We start from the raw sequence: 26,165 nt of genomic DNA on the forward strand, positions 1-26,165 counted from the left end.
TGCGTTTGTGTGCAGCAACCGCGGCTGCGATACAAAAACAAAAAGCAGAGGGGACATTTGGGTACTACTTGTAGTGTCCCGAAAGTGACGCTGGGAGTCGTCGCTCTGTGCAGATTTCTTGCTGAGGTTATGCGCCATATTGGCAGTCTCCTCCATCTCACCAAGCGTCGAGCATGCATGTCTCTAACCGGTTATTGAGGAGATATCTGTAAATATTTACAGTCACCTGCGACCGACACCATGGAGGCCGTGAAAGCCTTTAACAATGAGGTTTGTTTGAAAACAATTGCACAATTCGGAACACATTGAGAGTAGTAAAACGTTGTCTTGTTCACATTTTGCGGTAGCTGGTATGCTAACTTATAGCATCGAGCAGCAGAAAAGGAGGTGTAGCCTCACACAAGGCCGCTGTTTGTGCACAACAATACAGCGATAACGTGACGTTATTCAGCGGGTAATTAACGCTGACCGTACTGACTATAGCCGTGAAGATAATATGTTTATCAACGCACATCGTGCTCGGTTGCCAGTATACGAGCAGATGTTTTCCACAGACTGTTTGGTTTTCTATTAGCTACAAGTTAGCAAAAACACGCCTCAGTTGCGAGATAACTTGGTGAGCTAACTAGCGTTGACTCAACGCTACATGGACGTGGGGGTGAAAAACACCTCTCACTCGCTGCCAGACTGTTATTGCCATGACCGAATACGTGTTAGCGCCCCGGTGTTAACGTGACCTCAAACTGAATATAACGTTAAACGACCGGGTGACCTGGTTAGTTAACAGCGAGTACAAATGGACGTCTAGCGCTTGCTAGCTCGCGTTAGGGTCACCATTAACTTTAGCCGTCCAGAGGGCTCACAGCTAGTATTGTTAGCGCACATATTTGTCTGCATTGGCACTGAAGGCTGTCTGTGCTTTGGCTCAACGTTAGTCAGTGCACATGCTCGCCTCCACATCCACTCATAGTTATTTACAAGTCATGCCAATTGGATTCCTCAATTGAACGCAATTACGTCATTTTAATAGTACCAAAACAAATGCATCGGCTCATTATGAAACGTCCAAAATGATGTTTTTTTTGCGTTAGACTACTGCTTATAATATAGCCTTGGGTGAGCATTGACGTTATGTCTTCGTAGTAACGTGTTGTGACAACAATGTGTGTTTTCTGTTGTCATTCTTTCAGCTGTACTCATTGAATGAGTACAAGCCGCCCATCTCCAAGGCCAAGATGACCCAGATCACCAAGTCTGGAATCAAAGCTATAAAAGTAAGTATGTAGTGTTGAAGGATGAGGCAGGTAACGGGGAATAAAGAAATGTTCACGAAAGAGACATGCTCTAAAACTCTCTAATATCTTTAATATTTAAACTTAGGTGAAATTACTCTCAGGGGAAAGAGCAGCTCCACAACTGATCTCGAACATGTAGCGAGTTATTAAAGGTGTTTCTGTTTTTAGAGTGATAAATGTGAAGACTGTCAGCAATAAAAAGGAACAGATATTGACTTCTATTCCCAACATAGAACCTCTGTTTTAACCACAAACTGCACGATAGTATTTTACTTGATTAATAGGACACTGCCTTTCAAACGATGTCTAAATACTACTTTATTAAACGATGGCCTATTTGTGGTTGATGAATTATAAAAAACTAAACTCAAGCTAACCTGGAAACAACCTGGAAAATGCAAATGTGGACTCTAAAGGACTGATTTCAATTATACAGCAACATTAAATTGTTATTATTATACCCTCATTGGACTTTTGATCCATAATAACGCAACTCATCCACACAGTCTAGTGCATTGTTTTTTACATCTTTATAACCTTGTGAATACCTCTCTACAATATGTAGGAAATAATTATTACATTTTTCGATAACAAACATTTAGATTAAGCATTCTTGTAAAACACTTGACGGGTTCGTATAAGTATTTTAACTCCTCATGACTCTATCCGTTCATAAATACCGTTGAATATGAGAACATTAGTTACAAATAGTACAAAGGATTCTGTTATTCTTCATATACGTCTTATGTTTCCTGTGTAGCCTTGAGGCTGAAGCTCGTATCACACCAGCATGTAGTTGGTAGGTTCAAAACTAAGGTGGGCGGTGAGAAAGCATTTTTGGTTTGTGGAATGAATTAATTCCATATTAACTACAGAACACATGGTTTGGGACTAAATCGAGTGTGCTTAACAATCCGTATCACAAAGTCGCGTATGTTTAGGGTTTAGCAGTTTTGTGATTTGCGTTTTTTAATATATGAAAATAAGACGGCTAGACCAGGATATGGCAGTCTTTGGATAACACAGTGTTCTGTTCTGTGTAGATATTGGTTTTCAATTATATTAGTATAGTATCAAAATCAACTTGAGTGTATGTGGCCTTTTAGATCGGGTTTCTAAATACACCTAACAACGTGCAGGATTTTGTGTTATTTACAGCTCCGATCTCTCTGAAATGTCTGATCTTGCATATTCACATGCTGTTTGCAGGATCTAAAATTAGGCACTTGGGAGGCTGCTGATGCACAAGAAAAACACATTTATAAGCTATGCTTGTTCAAATAAAAATCTTAGAAAAATATGCAATAACAAAAAATTGGATGATGCCAAAAAATTTGAAATTGCATTAAATAATGTAAAGAAAATAACCTAAATCCCCAAAACATAGTATTTTTATTTTATACTAAAGAAAATGAAAGTAACATTTTGCACTATGAGGACTGTCAACTAATATTCTATATTCTGATATATAATCGAATAGTAAAAAAAACAAAAAGCAGCGCTACCGTGGCCACGACTCGCTCAACCCACTTTCATTAATGGAAAATCAAATATAATGTTCGTTCAAGCTGAACAAGGAATAATTCACCAACAACTGTAACGTCGGCACCTGGTCCTAACGGCAAGCGTTACATTATGTCACGTAAACAAATGTTTGGGCCAATTCTGTCAGCCCCGGTATAAATTCTATTAGCTTAATGTGCAACACGAGGCCCCTTCCACAGCAGACGTTGTGAGAAAAGCCCAGATGTTTCTGACAGCATAAATAGAACGGAGCCGTCATTAAAATCATTTTATTATGTATGTGATATATCAAACTGCAGTGGTTCCTTCTACTGTTTGAGTGAACAAATGGTTTTGAATGGAGGCTCTGTGTTATGTTAGAGCAGACTGGTTGGTGTCATACAGGTCCAAGTGAGCTACACAGACAGAAGAAGAATAGTGGGATTACTTGTGCGGTGGTAAAAATATTCTAAAGTCATCTTTAACTTTAAAATCGAAATTTTTTTTTTTTGTTCTGACACACTCATGGATCACATGTTGAAGGTAGATTGTGATATTTTGATTCGTTGTCTAAAGTTCTCTGTAGATAACGCAGCAACGTGAGACATAAACACACGGAGTCAGCAACTAAACACACCTCAACGTGTGAGCCGTAACCCGATCATTCGTAGGCACATAGAAACTTTTTATTGCACAATATTGTTTGTTAAGCAGGAACATATCTAGGGAGAGTTTAAAAGGATAATCATATTTATTGTAATAGGCCCACATCATAAGAGCTTCCATACAGACCGTAAAGCCCTCTGAGGCAGATTTGTGATTTTGGGCTATACGAAATAAATTGAATTGAAAATAAAGTGAATTAATAATTATATTGCACTCGCCAGCAATAAAACATATCTTTGGGAAATCCTTCCCCCTTTTATTTAGTTTTATATACGTGATTTTTAAAACATTAAGATCAAGTTTTCCCTTTGAATCAGGATTTGTCTTTTATTTCGTTGTATTATTACTACCATAAATGTTATTATTACAACATGATCCTGACAGCACGAGTCCAGGACACCAGTGCTTAATGGTGTCTCTTCTGATGATGTGTGTCCTCATCCTGTCTGTACTGTCTTGTTTCTTGAGGATCTGCTGTGCTTCTGGTGTTGCTGTTGCCTCATGTTGCTTGAGAATAACTCCCGTTTCCCCTTCCCTCAGCAGCTCTCCCAGCTCCCCCAAAGCACTGACAGTCAAGCAGGAGGATGGGGTGGAGAGAGTTACAAAGAGATAAGAGAGTCCCTTACCAGCTTAGGTAGGAGTATGGGTTGTTTCACAAGGAAGATGGAAGACGACTTAAAAAAAAAAAAAAAAATCATTTAAAAGTGAATTTGCTCCCACACACCCAGAGAAGCCCTCTGGCTATCATGCGTTGGCTTTGTGCTCTTTGATTTGTTTGACGTTGAAGGTGCAATCTTGTTCATTTTTCTCTTTTGTATTGTCTGACGACAGTGTTTGTGTCGTTGATGCACCTTTCTTTTTTGGTAGTTGAGTCATGACATGTTCCTGAGATGCTTCACACTGGATAATGATGGTGCTTGATCCATCATTAGTGGATGTGGTGGGTTTAAACTCAGGAGTTGCTATGGTTATTTCTACGATTTTAACCTTTTACGTGCTGCTTTAACACGAAACACACAGTTTTGGCAATTCAGCATTCATCCTCGAGATCACATATACACCTTATTAATTTCACATGGTATCGGCCGTGCAGAATGTTTTGACAGTCGGTAGTGGTTCAAGAGTAAGCCAGTGTTAGCATCGCATTAATACGACAGCATTTATTAACATGGTAATTTCATTCTCTGAGGGTTGTCTGTGTCGCGGTGCATAAACTCCGAGTGTGTGTTTGGACAGAGTAGCAGGGATTCATGTCTGCTGCACACACACACAGGGTGGCTGTGTGTGTGTTCCACATCGGCACACATGTGGAGAAAGCACTGTGTCAAAGCGGCTGATCCGGTTTTGGTGTTTAAGACACCGTTTCGAGTGCTGATTTTATCAACAAACAACATTTATTATTTTGTGAATTAATTCAAATGTAGCCTAATCCTGAAGTATGTTGAAGAACTGATTCACGTTCACTCACCTGAGTGATTTTCTTTCCTTTATCCACACGTTTCTTCCTTTTATGCTGTTATATCCAAAATGCTGTCGCACATTAGTTCTTGAAAGGTTTAGAGTCGTCATTATTTGGGATGGTCCTCAGGAAGAAGATGTTGCACATTTTAAAGTTAAATATATCGATCTGGTGCACTTAAAGAGCCACATTAAGAGGCTAGCTCCACGAAGAGGGTTGTGCTCTTGTAAACGATTTGGTGTAATGTCACTACATCCAAGTACATTTAAGCTACTCAAGTACTGTACCATTTTATGTAACTTTATACTTTTACTCCACTCCATCTCAGTGGGGAATATTGTACTTTTGTACTTATTTGACGATATCAGTTAGTATTTAGGCTACTTTGCAGATTCAGATTCTTAATACGAAATATAAATCAACTAATAAACTGATGTATTATTAACTGGTATATAGTCTAATTATTAAGTATATAAAGTACTTAAAATTAACTCAACCTTTACCAGTAAAATGGAATTGATGAACATATTATTGCATCAATAATTCTAATATAATAATGATATAGGCCTACTGTAAGCATATTATTTTAAATGGGCCATTCTGCAGAACGAGTATACTTTTGGTATATTAAGGATATTTTGATGCTAATACATTTCTTTGACATTTTGAAGGCAGGGCTTTTACTTCCGAGTATTTTCGCACTGTGCTCTACTAAAACCATTTAATCATAAACACATGGGTGGCCCACCTACTGAGAAGTGTAAAGAAATAGTTTTGGTTCATAATGAATCTCTTGCGGGTAAAATAGAATTGAGACAGTCGAGCGAATTAATGGGAAACAATTCTCTACAGTTTCACTTGCAGTTGTTTTGTCCATTTTGCACTAAAGTTCTTTATTTAATGAGAATATACTCGCTACTTTTCACTTCTGTTTAATACACACAGGAGTATGCGAAAATAGGCTGCACCATGTGCTTATATCACATAGACTATTTATTTATTCAATTACCAGAAAACATGCTATATCGTGATATATGTCCAGATAGGAAATGGCCGTATTGCACAGCCGTACCTCGGGTGCAGTGCAGTGCTTTTCAGTCTCTTCTCTGTGTGTGTGCTGCTGGGTGTCCGGCCTAAATTGTTTGTATCATCCCGTCTTTTCTGCAGTCCTCAGTCCAGACATCCTATTTGGATTTAAGGATTTATATTTGTGATTTACACTTGTTGCTTCCTGAGTAGTTTGTGGCATTTGTCAAAATGCCACAATTCTCTACCGATTAAGATCCTCTCAGTGGAATTCATAACATATTCAGTCACTTTTGTGTGACGAACATTCATCAAGTGTCAGAGTATGAGAGCTCATCGAGGATCAATCGTCTTTGTTTCATTATTTCTATAGATTGAAGGGACTCCTCTGCTTGATACTTGATGAATGGAGCACAATGTGTCCATCAAACTCCATCTTTGTTAAATTTACAGTAAACATCCCCACGTTACTTGTAAGATGAGGCTTGTAGTACACCGGCGGGAACCCTGGGATGGCAGCTATTCATTATTTTGGTGTTGAAGTATTCTGCTAATTATTCCATCAATTTTAAATGAGTATTAATATGATAAGAAATGCATTTGAAGTTCTCTACTTGACATTCAGAGCATTACCACAGCAGCAAACTACTATTTGCAATGTTAAAATATAGTGGAGCAATGTGTACCTGAGCAGAGATGCTCTCAGTTTGACATGTTGATATACAGAAGAGGAAATCAGACTAATCTTTAAACACTGACGGTGTCTCGTTCACCATGCTTTGTTGCTGAGACTCTTTAGCTTCTTTCCACTGGTTACATGATTTAGGAAGTACTGTACTTCAGTACAATTTTGATGTTACTTTCTACTCCACTACATTTCATGGGAATATATTGTTCTTTTCACTTCACTATGTTTCTTTTTGAGTATGAAATACAAAGCATTGCTGTTCAGTAACTTAAACCACCCAACAGTATAAAACATAATGACAATATCTCTGTTACTACCAGCTCCAACATTTAACTGCATCTCACGTGTTACTGCATCGTAATAATCTCATATTATTAGAATAATAATAACTAAAGAGCCCATTTGGCTGCATAGTGAGTACTTTTACATTATACTTTAAGAACATTTTCTTAATATACTTACATACTTTTACTTCAGTATTTTTTACATTTAGGCTCGCTAGTGAATAACATTATACTATTAGTATTAGAGCAGTGTAGTAAAGTACAATTAGATGCGTAGTTGGTAGACTGTCACGTGCACTCTGCTCGTGCACTCTTTGCGTGTGTATAGTCTTCAACAAGCTGCTAGCCTAACAGCTGGGAGCACAACAACAGCCATGTTTGTTGTTTCATGAAGATGAATTGGGGGAGTGGCTCTGGAGGGAGGCCTGAAAGGCTGTCGGTGTTGCCGACTTGGTGACTTTTGCTAGATTTAGCTTCTTTAGGAGCTCGTGCTGCGAGCTACTTTCATTGGAGAAGAGTTAGAAATGCTGGGCTGAGTGTTTTTAGTTGGATCATTGTGTTTTTATATCTATCTCCTCGCTAGTTCTCGAGATTACCAATCCTACCTTTAAAGCCAACAGTATTGTAACCAACAAGAGCCTTTTGTATAGATGGGCGTCTTCTCACAAAAGACATGAAATAGTCTTACTGGTGGTGTAGTTGTTGAGACCACATCAAGCTTTGGCTCTCAACTTAACTTGAGAATGAAGTCATGACACAATGGAATGGATATAAACTGCATACTGTCATGCTGGCAGAACTTCAAACTGGTGTCACTGGTATCAAAGTCACCTGTGTAGTCCTGAAACATGCTCGTTCTCCTGTCTTTGGTCCACTCGGCACCTGTAGATGCAAAGTTTATTTTACTTCTACCAACTCGTTATGCAGAGGGGCTTTTGCCAGTTTCTTTAAACCTAATGTCAGTTGTAAAATCCCTAGTAGTTTAAACTAAAAGTAGTGCCTTGGGTTAACATAAAATATAATAAGATCCCTTCAGAATCTTGAGAATAGGGAGAATCACACTTTTTTGGTTGAGGCCTGAAATGATGTAATCTGGCCTTCTGTTACCTGTGCTGTGTCTAGTTCATGCTATTCTTTGGTCACTTAAATGTAACTAACCAGAGTTTGTATCAGGTAGTCCATGTGTCTGTCTGTCTGATGGTGAAAACTTTGCTGAATATGTTGTTTTTCATAATAATTTGTTGAATATACTTAGAAATGAGGCAGAGTTAATATCACAAGATTGTATTAACCTTTGCACACTTGATCAGAGGCTACAGTATGCTAGATTAGTTTACAGTGGGTTTAAAGTCATCGGATTTTATTTTGAAAATGATTCTCGATGCATCTCAGTTCTTGATTTCCATTAATTTACTTTATGACCACGTTTACAATTATATTATTAGCATCTCATCAAACTTTGTGATGTGTATTCATCTCATGGAATGCAAATTCAGCTCCTCAGCTCGAGAGAAGTCTGTCTTTTTCTGACCTAATTCACTATTTTTGGAACCTTAACTTTAAGTCTGTGCAGCGATCATCCTTATAAAGTCCTGAACTCCTCCAACTTTGCACACATTCCCAAATCAGCAGTCACCGATTTTCTCATATCATCTACATTGTGACTCCTAAGTGTTAAGAAATGATCAAAGCTAAACTCATTATTTTCGAGGTCTGCACAGAATAGTTTGACGCTTCATTCATAACGTTGACATTCAAATTTCTTAATCAACTGTCAAATGCTGCCCAGCTTCTTTTTTTTCTTTTTTTTCATGTCTATCAATGTTCCGTTCTTTTTAAAGCCGGTGTTTCTGAACATTGGAAGATAAAGGTTAGGCCACGTTAATCCCTGTTTTTCTGCAGTGGCACACCTGTAGAATCATAAGCACGGCTGCTCAAACTTCACCCGGTTCCTCGGCTCTTGTGTTTAGTCTCTCCGCTCACACGCTGAGTGGAGCGGAGGACAGACTGGTGAAGATAAGCAGGCTCGTAGTGAGTTGTATTAAACTAGGCTGTGTGTGAGTGTTGTACGGTTCAAAATGTATCGACAAGAGATACAGTGCATCCGGAAAGTATTCACAGCGCTTCACTTTTTCCACATTTTGTTATGCTATAGCCTTATTCCAAAATGGATTAAATTCATTATTTTCCTCAACCTTCTATACACAACAACCCATAATGACAAAGTGAAAACTGTTTTTTGCAAATTTTTGCAAATCTATTAAAAATAAAGAACGAAAACATAACATGTACATACAGTAAGTATTCACAGCCTTTGCCATGACACTCAAAATTTAGCTCAGGTGCATCCTGTTTCCACTGATCATCCTTGAGATGTTTCTACAACTTGATTGGAGTCCACTTGTGCTAAATTCAGTTGATTGGACATGATTGAGAAAGGCACACACCTGTCTATATAAGGTACCACAGTTGACAGTGCATATCGGAGCATAAACCAAGCCATGAAGTCCAAGGAATTATCTGTAGACCTCCGAGACAGAATTGTATCGAGGCACAGATCTGGCGAAGGGTACAGAAAAATTTCTGCAGCATTGAAAGTCCCAATGAGCACAGTGGCCTCCATCATCCGGAAATGGAAGAAGTTTGGAACCACCAGGACTCTTCCTAGAGTTGGCCGCCCAGCCTGACTGAGCGATTGGGGGAGAAGGGCCTCAGTCAGGGAGGTGACCAGGAACCCGATGGTCACTCTGACAGAGCTCCAGTGTTGTTCTATGAAGAGAGGAGAACCTTCCAGAAGGACAACCATCTCTGCAGCACTCCACAAATCAGGCCTGTTTGGTAGAGTGGCCAGACGGAAGCCACTCCTCAGTAAAAGCCCATGACAGCCCGCCTGGAGTTTGCAAAAAGGCACCTGAAGGACTCTCAGACCATGAGAAACAAAATTCTCTGGTCTGATGAAACAAAGATTGAACTCTTTGGCCTGAATGCCAAGCGTCATGTCTGGAGGAAACCAGGCACTGCTCATCACCTGGCCAATACCATCCCTACAGTGAAGCATGGTGGTGGCAGCATCATGCTGTGGGGATGTTTTTCAGCGGGAGGAACTGGGAGACTAGTCAGGATTGAGGGAAAGATGAATGCAGCAATGTACAGAGACATCCTCCATGAAAACATGCTCCAGAGCGCTCTGGACCTCAGACTGGGGCGACGGTTCATCTTCCAACTGGACAACGACCCGAAGCACACAGCCAAGATAACAAAGGAGTGGCTTCGGGACAACTCTGTGAATGTCCTTGAGTGGCCCAGCCAGAGCCCTGACTTGAACCCGATTGAACATCTCTGGAGAGATCTGAAAATGGCTGTGCACCGACGCTCCCCATCCAACCTGATGGAAGTTGAGAGGTTCTGCAAAGAAGAATGGGAGAAACTGCCCAGAAATAGGTGTGCCAAGCTTGTGGGATCATACCCAAGAAGACTTGAGGCTGTAATTGCTGCCAAAGGTGCTTCAACAAAGTATTGAGCAAAGGCTGTGAATACTTACTGTATGTACATGTTATGTTTTCGTTCTTTATTTTTAATAGATTTGCAAAAATTTGCAAAAAACAGTTTTCACTTTGTCATTATGGGTTGATGTGTGTAGAATGTTGAGGAAAATAATGAATTTAATCCATTTTGGAATAAGGCTGTAACATAACAAAATGTGGAAAAAGTGAAGCGCTGTGAATACTTTCCGGATGCACTGTATATGCAGTCATTTCCAAAAATCCAGAAATTGTCGTTGTCTCACGAAATATTCTACTGAAATCCATATTTGTTGCCCTTTAATCATTGAAAAGCAACATTTTCACTGCGGTCCGAAAAACTTCTCGCTTTCCTGCCTGCTGCAAAACAAAGGGAGTTCCACGCTGCCGAGCTATGTTCATTCAATAAAGTTAATTTAATGTAATCAGACAAATCACTTCATTCAAATTGAAGATAAAAACATGACGACAGCCGAAGCTTCATTCGAAAACCTCAAAAGAAGCTTTGAATGCATTTTAAAATGTTCATTTCTTATTGATTTTATGTTGTATTTTTATGAAAATGCCCTCTTTCAATAACGGCCCTTTCATAATGACATGCTGCCCAATATTTCATGTCTCGTTTCAATTCCTAATCTATGCTTTTTGTGAGAGTGGTGTCGTCACCAGTGGGCTTTGAGTATATAATGCTGCTGTTGGTCCTGTGGGTTAGCACCTGTTTGGTTAATTCAGAGTCATCCCAGCAGTGTTTTACTTCTAAAGATGTTCCGTTAAAGAGACACAACTCTTTAAAGTGAACAAAGGATGCTCCTCCTCTGTTCTTCAGTCTTTACACAAGACTGGGTTGGCCTTTCAAATCACATTCAGCCCCAAAATCATGTGATTTGCATGTTTTAATGAACACATTTCAAATCCCTGTTTTCATCGTAAAGCTCTCATGTTTAGCCTGTAAATATTGGCCGGTGTTGAATATGTTCTAAGTGGCTTACTTTGGACTCCTGATGTGTTTAATGGGTTCACGTTCTACTTATTTAGGGCTGATGTTGCACTCGTTCTATCATTGAGCTGTTGAGTTGTTGGTCTCAGATCTGTTCAGTGACGTCATGTCAGGCTTTAACGAGGCTGCTGCTTATTAGAACGTTGACTGGTGCATCTGACACGTTTAATCCCGATATTATACTGTCAATAGTGTTCAGTTACTGCACGCCTCACTCAGGACACACAGCTGGCTCTGAGGTAAATGGAGCAGCGATTGAGAGGCTTTTATTGACTTTCATAAGCATGCTTTTTCCTTTCGAGCTCATCTGTTTTCCTCGAGTGTGCGCAGTTGAAAGCTTGTTATTTTGGAATTGCTTCAGCTACAGAGTGTTAATATGGACATTTATTTTAAGCATTAATTGGAGAAATGATGAACACGTTTCCATAAAGACCTTTTTTTTGTTTTTGAGAAATCTATGCACAGTTTGTGAAACGCCAACAGTTTTACATTTGTAATGCGTTCGCAACAGCATCACATCACAGCACCGTCTCTTAACGAGAACCAACTCTGATTGTGGCAGCAGCAGCGCATCACTCTGATTCTCTGCTTCTAGTTCCTGTCCGTTAGTCTGTGACTCTTGTGCTTTATCTACTGAAATGCTCATATCGTCTACTCTATATGGTCCCCGTGATACAGAACCATGAGCTCTGGCCACCCAGTCTCCTGTCCTTTGATTCCATCTGCTGGCTGATTGTAGAATTTGAGCTTGTGATTAGATGTCGCCACACCAGGACATCCATTAGTTTGGCTAAAGAGACATTGTTTTATCTGTTCAAAACCAAGGCAGCATACTATATCAGTTTTTACTGCAATATGAAGAAGGTAAACATGTAATACTTCAGTTTTTATTATTATTATGAATATATAAAGCTTCAGCAGAGATTTTTCTCACCCACCAGGCGTCAATTTCAGTATTTTTATACATCCACCATTTTGATCGTAGAAAGGGTTGAGTAAGTCCTCTTGCGTTTTTTTTTCGTCACCGAAGTGTTTATTTTTAACTCGACACCTAAAATAGAAGCTTTTTTTATCTTCTTTATTTCCACGGAGAGAATCCGTTTGATCTGAAATATTTGCATGACCGTGTTGTGGAAAGCGTAGTGACTTGCACCGCTCCGTACATAATTGGAGTGCCAGCTTTTAACTGTGAATTAATATTTATAAATTAGCATGCTTCTTAACCTTTTAACGAGTGTATTACAGATATGGCATTTTAGCGTGATTTCAAAAGCAAAACTACAAAGGAATTCATCTTTTTATTATGAAATCTTTTCATGTAGCAATCTTACTATTGAGCTGTATAAAGACATGTCTATGAGCTATTTATGCAAATCAACACATATGCACGTTAACGCTGGTGTGTGTGTGTGTGTGTGTGTCATCTGGGGCTTTTGTACAGTCCTGCCTCTACCCATTAGTCATCCATAACATGAGATCAGTTTGCACTCTGATAACACTATTACTGGTTATAATCAGTTCTGTCTTGGTGACATCAGAAGCATTGAACTGGGCTTAAACTTCTGTTGGTCACTGGAAGTTGATTTCCCCTTGTGGGTCCTGTTGCTGCAGGATGGCAGTCGCCAAAATCGTCCAACCAAAGAGTTTCCTGTGAGTGTGTGTGTGTAGCTTCATGTTTAATCCTCTCGGTTTGTTTGTTGCATTGTTAGTTCTTTTAAAGTTCCTGTTCACACTGACTTTATGTATGTATCATTTTTGGATTAGTAACTAGACAGCCATAGAGGTATGGAGATCACCTACTAATGAAGACTGGCTGTGATTGTCATCATTTACTTCAGTTCATAGTAGGAATTCACATTTCCTGACATACACTCAGTCAGCGTCGGAAATACACGAGGGCAAAGGGCAAAACTGCCCCTAAGAAATATAATTTTGCCCCTGATATCACTAGGAGAGGGGCAAAAAATGCCCCCATAATTTCCTCTAATTATGATAATTTAATGAACTTGTCAAAAACATCGTAGCCTATATGACCCGGTCCAGTTGCCATAGAATGTTTTTGATTTTCGCCTTGACTGATGTTGCGTGTGCGTGAAGAACCGAACGTTCTAAAGAAATAAATAAATGGAGCGCTTCTTCATCACACCTGTGACTGCGAGACTGCGGTCAACTCAGCAGACACTTACATGCTAGTGCACCTATATGCTGACATTCACGGTAAACGCATTCAAACGGCACAGATCGGGAGCGAGCGAAGGACTTTGAAAGTTAGCGGAAAGATTAACGTGAGACAACATCCGGTTTCTTCAGACGAACATCCGGTTTTCAGAATAAGATGCCAACAAAGTATACATATTGCATAATGGAAATGAGATTAAATGAATTATATTCACATTAAGTATAAAACAGGGAAAATACACCTAAATTGTGCGTAAAGTGTCTTTATTCTTTGATTTGAGGGTTGCTAATGAATAATACCTGACTGACAGTCAATTAAGATATTTTACGAAGCAAAAACTCTGAACTGAATTTGTACCTTCAAATGGCACATTTTTTTTAATTTTTAAGGTGCTATAAAAATGTTTTTCTCAAAAATTCCACACAATGACTAATGCATATATGTTCAGGACAAAAATGGGTAATATCACAATATTTGAGGTGCTACAAAAATATTTTTCTCAATAATTCCATACAATGACTGATGACTTAATAATTAATAGTTGTTTAAAAAAATTAATAATAACAATAACTAACCACAAAGAAATGAGAATAAAATTGAAAATTGTTTGTTTTTTGTTCAAAAAATCTAAGAAAACACTTTGAATCTGTAGACTACTGCCTAATAGTCTAATTATTGCCATTTGATGACAATTGCTCATATACTGTAAGCCTAAATAAGTATATTTATTATTTTGAACAAAGGTTAAATGTTATTTCACAAGTTTCAAAAAGTGCCCCCAATGTTTTTTAAATGCCCCTGGATTTCAGTCAGTGGGGGCAAAAAAATTCCCCCTAAAAAATATGTCGATTTCCTACCCTGCACTCAGTATGAAGGCAAATCACTGTCAAAAGCCGAGAGCACAAATGAGATCCACTTGCGCACGCAAATCAAACCGCTGCGTGCGTATTTTACTTTGACGAGCGCTTTTACATCACTTTGCGAGCGAAAGTCACTCGCGAAACTTTAACCTGCTCGCTTGCTATTATTAACTGTTTGCCCAACTTTAATCACTGACAAGTAATTAGTGGATGAAAAAGCATTCAGATCCTTCACTGCAGTAAACGTACTAATACCATACTGATGAAACAATCCACTACGAGTAAAATACCTGCATTCAAAACCTTAGTCAAGTATGTTACAATCAGCAAAATGTACTTTAAGTGCAGAAAGTAAAAGTACCCGTGCAGTAAAATGTACATTATTTGCACCTGACCTAGTAGTGCATGTCCCACTAGCGTCTGTGTCAGAGTGATATCCGGTCTATCCAAAGACGAGGATTGTAACCAATTAGATGTAGAGATACAATGGAGACTGGGTCCGCCCACTTACTGTCAAAAAGAAAAAGAGAGGGAATTTTGCTCGCGCGAGAGGGAATTTTAGGCCATAAATATGAGAGGAAACCAGTCTGCCTTCAACTACAATTTTTGGTTGTTCTATAATGTGAGCCGGAGCCAAACTGTCATAAACAATGGATGCTTTGAACGGGCACATCCAGTATCTGAAGAGCTAGCAGCCGTCTCCTCATCTCCTGCTGCCAGGCTTACCTCTATGTTGTCAAAGAGTATTTGATTAAAGAGGGCACTGACTGACTCGAGGACTGCAAGTGATCACTTTCATTCTGGTCTTTTAGATCTGTTTAATTACATTTTGTGAATTTTACCTTTCTTACTTGTGTACATAACCACATGTGGGTGAGGAATATTTGTTAAATAACTGGCAACAATGAGCAGAACACGCCTCACTTAGCCGACTGCTTTTCTTATGTGACTGGCTCCTGGAACACTTAAGAAATGTCCTGTTTTGTAGTTTTTTTCTGTTCTGAACATTTGTCTGGAAGCTGCTCCTGCTGTCTACTCTATACGTGTAGAAGAATATCTTCTATACTACTTCTTACCCATTACAAAAGACAGATTTTGTTTCTTACTTGAACGGTTATTCTTTGCATCTTTCTGTCACACATCCACAGCATTGATGATATGACCGTTCCAAGTCTAAATGAGGATAAACGGCTTGGAAGACACAATGATATTACAGCTCATTTTACATACACCTAAAGTTCACTCACAACGTTCCCTCTCCTCTGCATTCCTTTCAGTTCTACAAGCATGTCGTCCAGAGCGTGGAGAAGTTCATTCTAAAGGTGAGCTCTACTTTAAACCAGGATCGTCTGTAAATACAAAACATAAAACTTAAGTTTGAGAGTTAAAACACACTCGATGTACAAACCTTTTCAGGACATTTGCACAATTCATTAAGTGTGATGATTTGGTGAATTCATATATTCAGTGTGAGTGCATTGTTCAGAGTCAGTTTCACATATTCCTTGTGATCTACCGGTACTTGAAGTGTAGCGCTGTAAATAGGTAGATTCATCACTTCAGTAACGCATAGAAGGCCCCACACAGTAAATTCATTGTTTCACCGTTTTTAAAGTATCCTAACAGCAGCTGTCCGTTTCTGTATCCGCAGTGCAAACCAGAGTACAAGGTCCCCGGGCTGTATGTCGTCGACTCCATCGTCAGGCAGTCGCGGCACCAGTTTGGCACGGAGAAGGATGTCTTTGCCCCGCGCTTCAGCAAGAACATCATCGCAACGTTCCAGCAGCTCTACCGCTGCCCATCAGATGATAAGGTCAGACCCTTTTTCTTTAAATAGGTTCTCTATGTTCCTCTCTGGCTTCTGAGGCTTGTCCTGCTCCCATTAGAGATGATACTAGACCCCTTTGATATATGCCACAGTTTTACAGAAACCAGTGCTTTGAGCAATAGATGAGTGACTGGCAACGGCCTCACTCTATTTCATTATTGCCACCAGAGACTTGTGTTGGCAGATACATTTTGTTTTTAGGTAAAATGCACTAATTGCTGAATTCAGAGTTATTTTCCTTCCTCTGTTCATGCGATGGACTGAGGCTGGGAGGCGGGGTTAAAGGAAACACTAGTGCGCTTGCTCTATAGGCCCCATGGATGCGGAAGATTCGCAGAAGTCAAACTTTTTTAGCTTCACTGAGCAACTTTGTATCCAGTTCTCTTTATAAATTGTTTATGTGTAGTGATTTCACCGTTATGTCAACGCTGCCTTTTCCATCTTTTATCTCTCTGTTTTCAGAGTAAGATAGTGCGAGTCCTGAACCTGTGGCAAAAGAACGCCGTCTTCAAGAGTGACATCATCCAGCCTCTGTTGGACATGGCGGCGGGGATCCCCCCTCCCAGCATCACACCTGTCATGTCCAGCAGTGCTGCTCCAGTCAATAACGCCACACCTGGTCAGTCAAAAGGGCACACACAACCATACACTGATGATGTAATCAGACAGCTTGTTTGACACAACTCTGTGTCCAGGTACCCCGGCTACCCCCGCTACCCCAGCTAACATAGTCCAGGGTCTGCCGGATTGGGCTTCCCAGATTACCAACACAGACACTGTGGCTGCCGTTGCACAGATCCTACAGAGTCCCCAGGGACAACAGGTCAGTGAGCATGCAAACCCATCATCTAGCCTACATATAGCCTCTGCAGTTTGTGTAGCTGTTGGTGTTCTAAACGTGTCAAATACTCCGTGTGATCACCTGTTGTAGCTGCAGCAGCTGGTGCAGAGTCTACAGATGCAGCAGCAGAAGCCCCAGCCGTCCCTGCTGCAGGCCTTGGACGCTGGCCTGGTGGTACAGTTGCAAGCTCTGACGGCTCAACTCACCGCCGCCGCTACTGCCAACAGCCTCAACCCCCTGGAGCAGAGGGTGTCCTCTTTTAATAAGGTAACGCCGCAGTCGGCAAGTAAAAGTTTCTTATCCCGTGTGTCAACTGCTGCCTCTTCATGTGATTATGTGGTGTGTGTTCCTTGCAGAAGCTTCTGGGTCCTTTTGATTTTGGGAATGATTCTGAACGCGGTGAAGAGTCTAAAAAGGACTCCTCATCATCTCAGTTGTAAGTTTCAGTGTGTTTTCTGATAAGGGTATTATTTCTCTTAATAATGACCATTGATCTAATTGAGCTGTTGACCACTTCCAGGCCAATGGTGTCAGAGCCCATCAACAGCTCCCTCTTCCATCAGCTGGCGGAGCAGCTACAGCAGCAGAACCTGGAACAGTTTCAGAAGCAGCTTTTAGAGCATCAGCAGAAGGTACACACACACACACACAGACACAGACACAGATCATTGTTTCCCAAACAAAGTTTTTTCAGGAACTTTACAGGGTTTAACAGATACATGTTTTTCTCACCCAAGTTGCACTGTATTACTGTACCGGATAGTAAATACCCTGAAATGCTTCACAAAGGAAATAATGTTTCTGGTGTGCAAATAGATGACATAAATATCTGCAGTGAGATCAACTCCTATAACGTTGCCGGCACATTCAGTAGGCTTAAACTTGAGCAGAAGGGCCGGCACTAATACAGCCACTGACATATATGTAATAACTTCTCATCCCCACTACAATACCGTAAGACTTGCAAGGGTTCTGCTCCTCAAAAATGTAAAAATGAAATAGTTGAGATTATGGATATATATGTCTGGTTTTGCTTGTTTAGATGCCTTGTTAATAAATGACACATGATGGGTATACTGCTTTTTATTCCTCCCAGGCAATGAGCATAGAAGGGCAGGACTCAATCTTCGGCCACGAAAACTCAGTTGCATCTGCTCAGAGCAGCAGCCAGCCACAGCTTCCTGAGCTAGATAACAAGCTGGATGACACCATAGATAACCAACAGCAGGTATGCCTGGCCACTGGGCCATTACCAAAGCTTGGAAATCATATTTATTGATACCGTGGTATCTTAGAATATTTACTGCAGTTTTATATTACCGTGTATGTAATGACCCTGTCTGTTTTTTAGGACATGGATCTGGACGAGGGCCCAGATGGTATGGAGGAGGAGATCTTTGAGGCAGAAGACAAGAAGATCGCAAGCACACGTTCCCGAACACGCTCACGGTCGCGCTCTAGGTCAGTTCCACTTATTTCTTCTTCTTTTTTTAAAAATGTGCTTGTAGTATCGCTGAATTGTCTGTTGATTAAGTTGAATAAGCTATGATCTTTCAACCTCTTTAGAAAACTGCTCCTTCTTGCCCTGAAAGACAGATGCAAATGCAACAGGCCTGTGGATGTGATAACATGAAAGGTTTTGGGTGTTTTCCTCTCTGTAGGTCTCCAAAGAGGAGACGGTCTAGGTCCCGCTCCGGCTCACGGAAACGTAAACACCGCAAGCGGTCCCGCTCACGCTCCAGAGACCGCAAGAGGAAGTCGTCGCGGTCTTACTCGAGTGAGAGACGCGCCCGAGAGCGAGAGAAGGAGCGGCAGAAGAAAGGACTGCCTCCCATACGATCCAAGACTCTAAGTGGTAAGTTAGAAGTTACTGAGACTGTTACTGCATCAGAAATATGTTCATAGTGGTTTGCTGTCGGTGATTTTTCTGACGAGTATAAATGTTTCCCCCTCTCACCTGTACCTAGTGTGCAGCACGACTCTGTGGGTCGGCCAGGTGGACAAAAAGGCCACTCAGCAAGACCTCACCAACTTATTTGAAGAGTTTGGCCAGATTGAGTCAATCAATGTAAGTATGATATCGTCATATGAACTTAAATTTGTCATTACCATATAGTTACATTAAACTGCTTCTCTGCAATATTTCATCATCATTCGTCATTCCTCAATGCTAGACATTTGCACCCTCTCCTTTTTAAACATGTTCACATTGCTGTGTGTGTGTGTGTGTGTGTGCTCGCATGTTCCTTCAGATGATCCCTCCCAGAGGCTGTGCCTACATCTGTATGGTCCACAGACAGGATGCGTACCGCTCCCGCCTGAAGCTCAGCACTGGCTCCTTCAAGATTGGCTCCAAAATCATAAAGGTAAACATCACCTTTTTATATTTTAATTGGTTGTATTCTCATTCTCCTTGCAATTTCTTCTGCTGTAGTTTTCCCATCAGCCCCCCTACAGGAGGAACGTCAGAGACAGTTTATTTCTCCAGGCACGTGGATCCTTTATAAAAATGCTGTTTCCTGACCTTCTCGTGTGTGTGTGTGTGTGTGTGTGTCTGATCCAGATTGCATGGGCTCTGAACAAGGGGGTAAAGCAGGAGTACAAGCAGTTTTGGGACGTAGACTTGGGCGTCACCTACATACCTTGGGAGAAGGTGAAGCTGGACGACCTGGACGACTTTGCCGAGGGAGGAATCATTGACCAGGAGACCGTTAATGATGGTGAACAGAATCCATTAACTTATTAACTTATTTCAGACAAACACTATGTCTGTTGACTCGCTAGCAGTGCTTGTGCAGATATAAGTAGGACTTGCAGGTTTGTACACACATGAAGAAAGCATGACAAAGATTGTAAAAAGAAGAAGACTTTTTTTTTTTTTTTGAGTTGCAAAGTTTACAGCTAAACTCCCTAAATCCAAACAAAGAATTGGATGATGGTTGATAGCTTTGTTTGTTTGTTTCTGCAGAGTGGGAAGCAACCAAGAATGCTGAGCCAGCTAAGGAAGTTACAAGTCAGCCATTAATAGCTGAGCCTCCAGCAGCATCTAACACCCAGCCTGAGACCTACAGCCAGCAGGTCACCATGATGCCTGTACAGGTACCGTCTGTCTGCACAGTACACTGTCTTGATTTTCTTGTTTGTAAAAAGAGCAGAACAGTTTCAACAGATTTGAACCCTGCTCTACGTCGAAAGTGCTTTATTTTTCTATTTTGCAATAAGTAGGACTATCTTGATCTAGACATCCAGAGAGCAGTTGTTGACTTTGATGACCATGATCGTATCTGTCTCATCCAGCTCCCAGTGGTCCAGGCTGTTCCCAGTGCAGTAGGTTTGGTGCCTCCTTCCTTCCCCGTCACCATGGGCATACCCCCACCAGGCTACGGGCCGCCGCCACCCTTCATACGGGCCGGCTTCAACGCCTCACAGCCTCCGCCAGGTAAATGACGCTCATATGAAGAATCGCATGAATAATGAATCTGACCTACAGAACGCTGACACGTTTTCTACTGTGTAGGTTTCATGCAGGCAGCACAGACGGCAGCTATGGTCTCAGCAGCCAATTGTGAGTTTTTATGACATGCTACCCTGGTAACTAAAATACGCATATAGTTTTGAAAATGTACAACGTGTCCTTTCAATGCTTTTTGATTGATATTTTTTTGGCTTGGATTCACTTTGTGGTTTTCTCCTGTACCCACCTGTAGCGCTAGTCCAGCCTTCAGTGGCAACCAACCAAGAGGGCGTCAAGGAGTCACCATTCGGTGTGATGATTCCTCCGACCGGCACTCTCCCTGGCGGCTTCATGGCCGGTGTGTTCAACCCAGTGGGAGTCCACACTCAGCAGGCCACCAATGACAAAACATCACAGTCTGCAGATGGTATGGATGCTGTGGCAGAGCTAACACTGCAAGGTGAGACAAAGCCAACATGTCCCTGCATGAAAGAGACTTTGTTTTTAGAGTGTTTGTATTTGGGTTTATAAAGGTTATTTGTGTTAAGCTGATTTTAACATGTATTTCTTTCACTGTGTTTTGTCACCCAGGCATGCAGAATGCAGTCCGCAGTGGGATGGGTCTCCTTGGAATGCACCCCACAGCATCGCTCACCCACCAGCTGCATCAGTCTGGTCTGACTGGTCAGAGGATGCCTGGCCTGCTGCCTCTGGATGTGCGACCTAACCTCCTCCAACCTGGGGCTGCCATCCGCTTCCCTCTACTCATGCAGCAGGGCGTCCAGCAGGCCGCTGGCCTCCTTGAGAGTTCCCTCCAGGCTCAGGCCCGTGCCCGGGGTCCCTTCTCTCAGTTGGACCCCTTCAACAGGGCTCCCAACCTGAACAATGAAAATGTGTCCAAGACAGAAGACGAGTCTTCCTCTGGAGCCGACGAGGGCAAAGATCAGGACTACCGCTTCCCTCCAATGGAAAAGCTGAGCACAGGCCTGCTGAGGACCCCTCCGCCAGAGCAGAGGGAGCCTCATGGAGGTGGCGGCGGAGCAGCAGCAGCAGGAGGTGGTGGAGGAGGCGGCAGGCCTCCCCTGCTCCAGACCCCAGGGACTCAGCCAGGCAGAACTAGCCTAGTGGGACGTCTGCAAGCTCTTGCAGGCTTCACTCCTGATAACCGCTGGAACCAAACCAGAGGGGACTTTGACGAACGAGATGGCATGCGAGGAGGCCTACAGGCCCCTGGTGGTCCAAAAGGGTTCCAGGAAGAGCGGTCCACACCCGGGCAGAACTTCCCCAACCGCTTTGAAAGCCGCCCTGGGACAGCAGCAGGAGGAGCAGCAGCAGCTGGAGTTTCGGGCAATGCTGGGGCTGTTGGGGGGTCACAGGCCTGGAACCGCAGTGGTGGTGGTGGTGCCGCCGCAGCACCTTTTGACAGCGAACTACATCAAGACCTAGACGATCGAAGACGCCCGTGGGACAGGCAAAGAGACAGAGATGAAAGAGATTTTGACTTCAGGAGGGAGATGAACGGCAACCGCCACAGCAGAGAGAGAGAGCGAGATCGGGACCGCGAAAGAGATAGAGACCGGGAGCGAGGCAGAGACCGCCCCAGAGAGCATGAGCGCGACCGAGACCGCGACAAAGAGAGAGACCGCGAGAGAGAGCGTGAACGTGGGGGCTGGACACCACTTCTCCCTCTGCCTACACCTCTGCTTCCGACTCCAACTCTCAATCCCAACCTGACCCTGAACCAAGGCAAACTGCTCGCGCCACTCAAACTGAACCCCCAGATTCTGCCACGGTTCCAGTCCCCACTCTTGCCCCAAGCTCAGGGGAAACCATCCCTCTTGGGTCTGAATCAGCCGCCGCCTCAAGTTCAGACTAAGTCTCCAACTCCATCCCAGAGCCAAGCAGCTGTGCCTGAGCACCAGTCAGAACCCCCAGCTCCGTCTGAGACATGTAGGGCACAGTCACCACCCTTAGCCCAATCACCCGAGCAGTCACCTGACAAAGGGCAAAGCCCGTTGACTGAGGCTCCCAACCAGGCCGAGTCATCGCCACAGCCTGAGACCCCCCCACAAATAGAATCGCCATCCCAGCCCAAGACTCAGTCCCCGGCCAATTCCCCGGCCCAGTCCCTGTCCCAATCCAAAACCACTGCTTCTCCAGACACTGAGACCCCAAGCCAAGCCTCGCCGCTGGTTGAGGCCTCATCCCAAGACTCACCCGTGGCCTTCACACAAGCTGCCAGCCCCCCAGAAGAGACTCACTCTCTGGAGGAGCAGGAAAGCCCGAGGAAGGATGAGGAGGAGTCACAAGAGAGAGCGTCCTCACCCCAACCCCAGTGGGTCAATGGAGCTGGGACGGACAATAACACTGTGGCTGAATCTACGCCCGAGACCTCTCCTGGGAGCTCTCCGGAGCCCACCGAAGAACCCTCTCCCAACTCCGTGCTCCCCGAAAGTGAACCGGAGCAGCTCGCCTCTCCTGAGGACGTAGACAATGAACAGAGTGAGCCCATGGAGGAAGCTGCGAGTCAGCCAGTGGTAGACACTGTCACAGACACTGAGGGGACATAATCATCACTCAGTAGGTAAACGATCATTTTGTAAAGTTGTCTCTTCTTCTCTGTACTCATGTCAGCAAACCACCACACGGGACATGCCGAATACTGACTCACAATCAGTTATTGTCTTATAACCAATAACAAATGATTTTATCTCTCACAAATACCAGTGTACTTAAATAGAAAGCTTGTTAGCTGAATTATTGATAGACAATTTTGTTTGTGTTTTTATTTACTTCTTTTTTTTTAAGTTGTAATGCCACCCCCACCCGTTTTTAATTAATCTAAGCGTGGCGAATTTTACTCAATAGCCGACCAAAATGTTTCAATTGTACATGGGGGGGGGGGGGGGTGGCGTGAGCGCTTTGACCTTCCTATGGAAGAGAGTAACACATCCTGGCTGGTCGACAATGGATTGAATACAGATGCACACAATACTTAAAAAAAAAAAAAAAGGTAGTTTCTGGTCCAATTTCTGTCTCCTCTTCTTTTAAAATGCTGCTGCAAAGTTTTCAGTGAATGCTTTTGTGGTGTCCTGCTTTCTGTCTCTACGCAGAAATGAAATAGCCTGCATACAGTGAGACAACTACAGCTGCTTATAATTGGAAAAAATGAACATTTAAAAAAAAAAAAAAAAAAAATTAAAACATGACTATGTTGTATCCCCCTAAAATAAATGTCTGTAATTTGTTTCCAATTATGCAGTGAACACAAACACACAATTACATGCCGGGGGGGGAGAGACAGTGAAAGAACAGAGGGATATTCTCATGTCGGGTGCATTTTGTTTTAGTTTTAAATAAACATGCTTTGTCTGTTTTTAAAAAAAAAAAACACATGCTTTAGGACTGTTTTCTGACCCAGGACCAGTGGAAACTAAGACTGCTTTACAGGCTCTCGTACACAGTGTGTGCTGTCACTTCAGTCAAAATTTGATGTTCTCGCAACTCAAGTTGCTGCTGTACCATCCATCCACAGAGCACTCTGTTGGATGCAACCGTGGGACTTGTAGTTTTTTAGTTTCTGATGACTTCAGCCTGTATGTTTCCCCCTAAGCTTTTCGCTGGGTGACTGTTGAGGATGGGATTGTGCCTTTTTTTTGAATGGATTTAGTCGTTCATGACGCTACCCGAACACTACTGTGTGACGCACACACCAGACGTGTGCGTGCGACTCTGTTTTCAGACAGCTCTATGAACACAATGCTACCTGCACAGAATTTGACTGGCCTGCAGTTTGAATGGTCGCTTTGGCGCTTTGTACAGCACTCACCTAGAGGAGAACACGTCTCTGTACTCCCATCGTTCTGTGCATGCAGGCCTGTAGCCATGTTTTAACCTTCCTGTGTCTCCTTTTGTCATTTCATACTTGTAGTGCTTTTCTGTTGAGACATACTACTAGAAATCCATAGTCTGCTGTTCTCTCCAGACCAAAATGTCTACTACAGGAGTTGTGATGTTGAATAAAAGTTAAAGGTGCATCAGATTTTTTTACCCCTGTTATTGTCATGAATCCTGACTCAGGCCGATAAGAGGACTTCTTGCGCACACACATCAACCCTGCAGCTCCGAACTGAGATAACGGAACCATGTTAGTAGTTTAAACCAACGAAAACGTAAAGAGGTGATGGGACATGCATATCTAGTATACCAGGTTGTGTATTGAGATTATGAAACATCTAGACCAAGGGTCACTGTGGTCCGGGTCCTGACCCAGACGCTGTTGTATCTGGACCGATAGATAATTGAGAATTACAAAATTTTGACAGGAGCACGTCATTTTTAACTGGCGCAGCTTTTCCAGCCTTTACGGCACTCGATCAGCGGTCCAGGAAACACACCGACCAATTGCATGCGTTGTACATCGCATCACGTGACGCTTCTCGGACAATCAAACGTGTGTATTCCGATTAGCATCGCGGCTTCAGTGAGATCATACACACACACTGGAAAGACGTGGGAGAGAGACCGAATAGTTGAAGTACGTGAGTCACAGAAGTTATTTCTCATGGCGTGCTCCGAAAAGAGAAAAGTGGACAACGAGACCAGAGCCTTTAACCAAGAATGGACAGTGGAAATCTTGTTTGTTCATTCTTCCCACGTCGGTTCAAAACCAGTACGTCTCGTATGTTCAGAGGCCGTGGCGGTTATTAAAAGCGGCAATATGAAGCGCCCCTACGAGACAAAGCACAACTCTTTTGAGCAAACGTACCCACTCGCATCTGAAATAAAGGCACAGAAGAAACAAAACAATCTAAGAGTCCAATATGATCAGAATCCTAACATTCATAACGATGCTGCTAACAGAGAGGAATAGAGCTGCTTTTAATAACCACAGACCACCTGCAAACAAACGTCTCTTATTAGAAGATGAGAAGAATATAATAATATGGCTTCTTTGGTTTACATCACTTTACACCTGGAAGAATTTAATTTAAAGCGGCAGGGCAATTCAGTTAATTTTTCTAAAATGAATTACTTTATTTTAAGATAAACATTTTTCAAAAGCTTTTTGTTACTTTTTTTTTAACGCAGCCCTGATTCTACTTGAAATGAGAGATAATTCATTTATTATAGAGTATGTGTTGTTTACATATTGTTGATATATTATCAAATTTAACTTTATTGATTTGATTTGACAGTGAGTTGTTGCTGCTAGGCTACTTCAATATACATTGAACTAAATCAGAGCAAAAGTTCAACATTATTGTGATGTTCCGGACCTTCGCCTGAGGCAATTCTCTATAACCGGACCTCGTTTAAGTTTAACTGAATACCCCTGAACTAGACTGTAGCCACTAACTTTGTTTTAGTTTATTAGTTAGAGGCCAGCAATAAATAAATAAAAACATCCTGAGAACAAACTCCCATGGGACCTGAGATGCTGAACCACGGTCAATACCACTGTCGAAACACTGCAATGCACTTTACTCCACACCTAGCAATAAAGGTGTAGACGACTACCAAATGCCCTGAATCAAAGTGCGGCTTCCTATATTACTGTGACC

General features: G+C 42.2%; 1 protein-coding gene across 1 annotated transcript; it reads left to right on the top strand.

Annotated features, from left to right (window-relative positions):
* Nucleotides 1-55: 55 nt before the first annotated feature.
* Nucleotides 56-24,643, top strand: scaf8 (SR-related CTD-associated factor 8). Its single transcript, XM_031847107.1, has 20 exons — nucleotides 56-270; nucleotides 1,191-1,274; nucleotides 15,756-15,800; nucleotides 16,130-16,291; nucleotides 16,769-16,925; nucleotides 17,002-17,129; nucleotides 17,238-17,414; nucleotides 17,504-17,583; nucleotides 17,668-17,779; nucleotides 18,244-18,375; nucleotides 18,499-18,608; nucleotides 18,809-19,002; nucleotides 19,115-19,215; nucleotides 19,400-19,513; nucleotides 19,711-19,867; nucleotides 20,116-20,246; nucleotides 20,445-20,586; nucleotides 20,665-20,712; nucleotides 20,855-21,061; nucleotides 21,193-24,643. Exons 1-20 carry the CDS (start codon nucleotides 241-243, stop codon nucleotides 23,169-23,171), a joined length of 4,290 nt encoding a protein of 1,429 aa, XP_031702967.1. The 5' UTR covers nucleotides 56-240; the 3' UTR covers nucleotides 23,172-24,643.
* Nucleotides 24,644-26,165: the final 1,522 nt, after the last annotated feature.

Source organism: Anarrhichthys ocellatus, unplaced genomic scaffold (genome assembly GCF_004355925.1).
Source record: "Anarrhichthys ocellatus isolate YVR2014 unplaced genomic scaffold, GSC_Weel_1.0 scaffold7, whole genome shotgun sequence".
Classification (NCBI taxonomy): Eukaryota; Metazoa; Chordata; class Actinopteri; order Perciformes; family Anarhichadidae; genus Anarrhichthys; species Anarrhichthys ocellatus.

Excerpts from the sequence above, each read along its gene's own strand:
- scaf8 (XM_031847107.1), top strand. The coding sequence starts at position 241 with ATGGAGGCCGTGAAAGCCTTTAACAATGAG. Across the intron at positions 271-1,190 it reads TGAAAGCCTTTAACAATGAG|CTGTACTCATTGAATGAGTA; the intron begins GTTTGTTTGAAA and ends TCATTCTTTCAG. Across the intron at positions 17,780-18,243 it reads TTTTAGAGCATCAGCAGAAG|GCAATGAGCATAGAAGGGCA; the intron begins GTACACACACAC and ends TATTCCTCCCAG.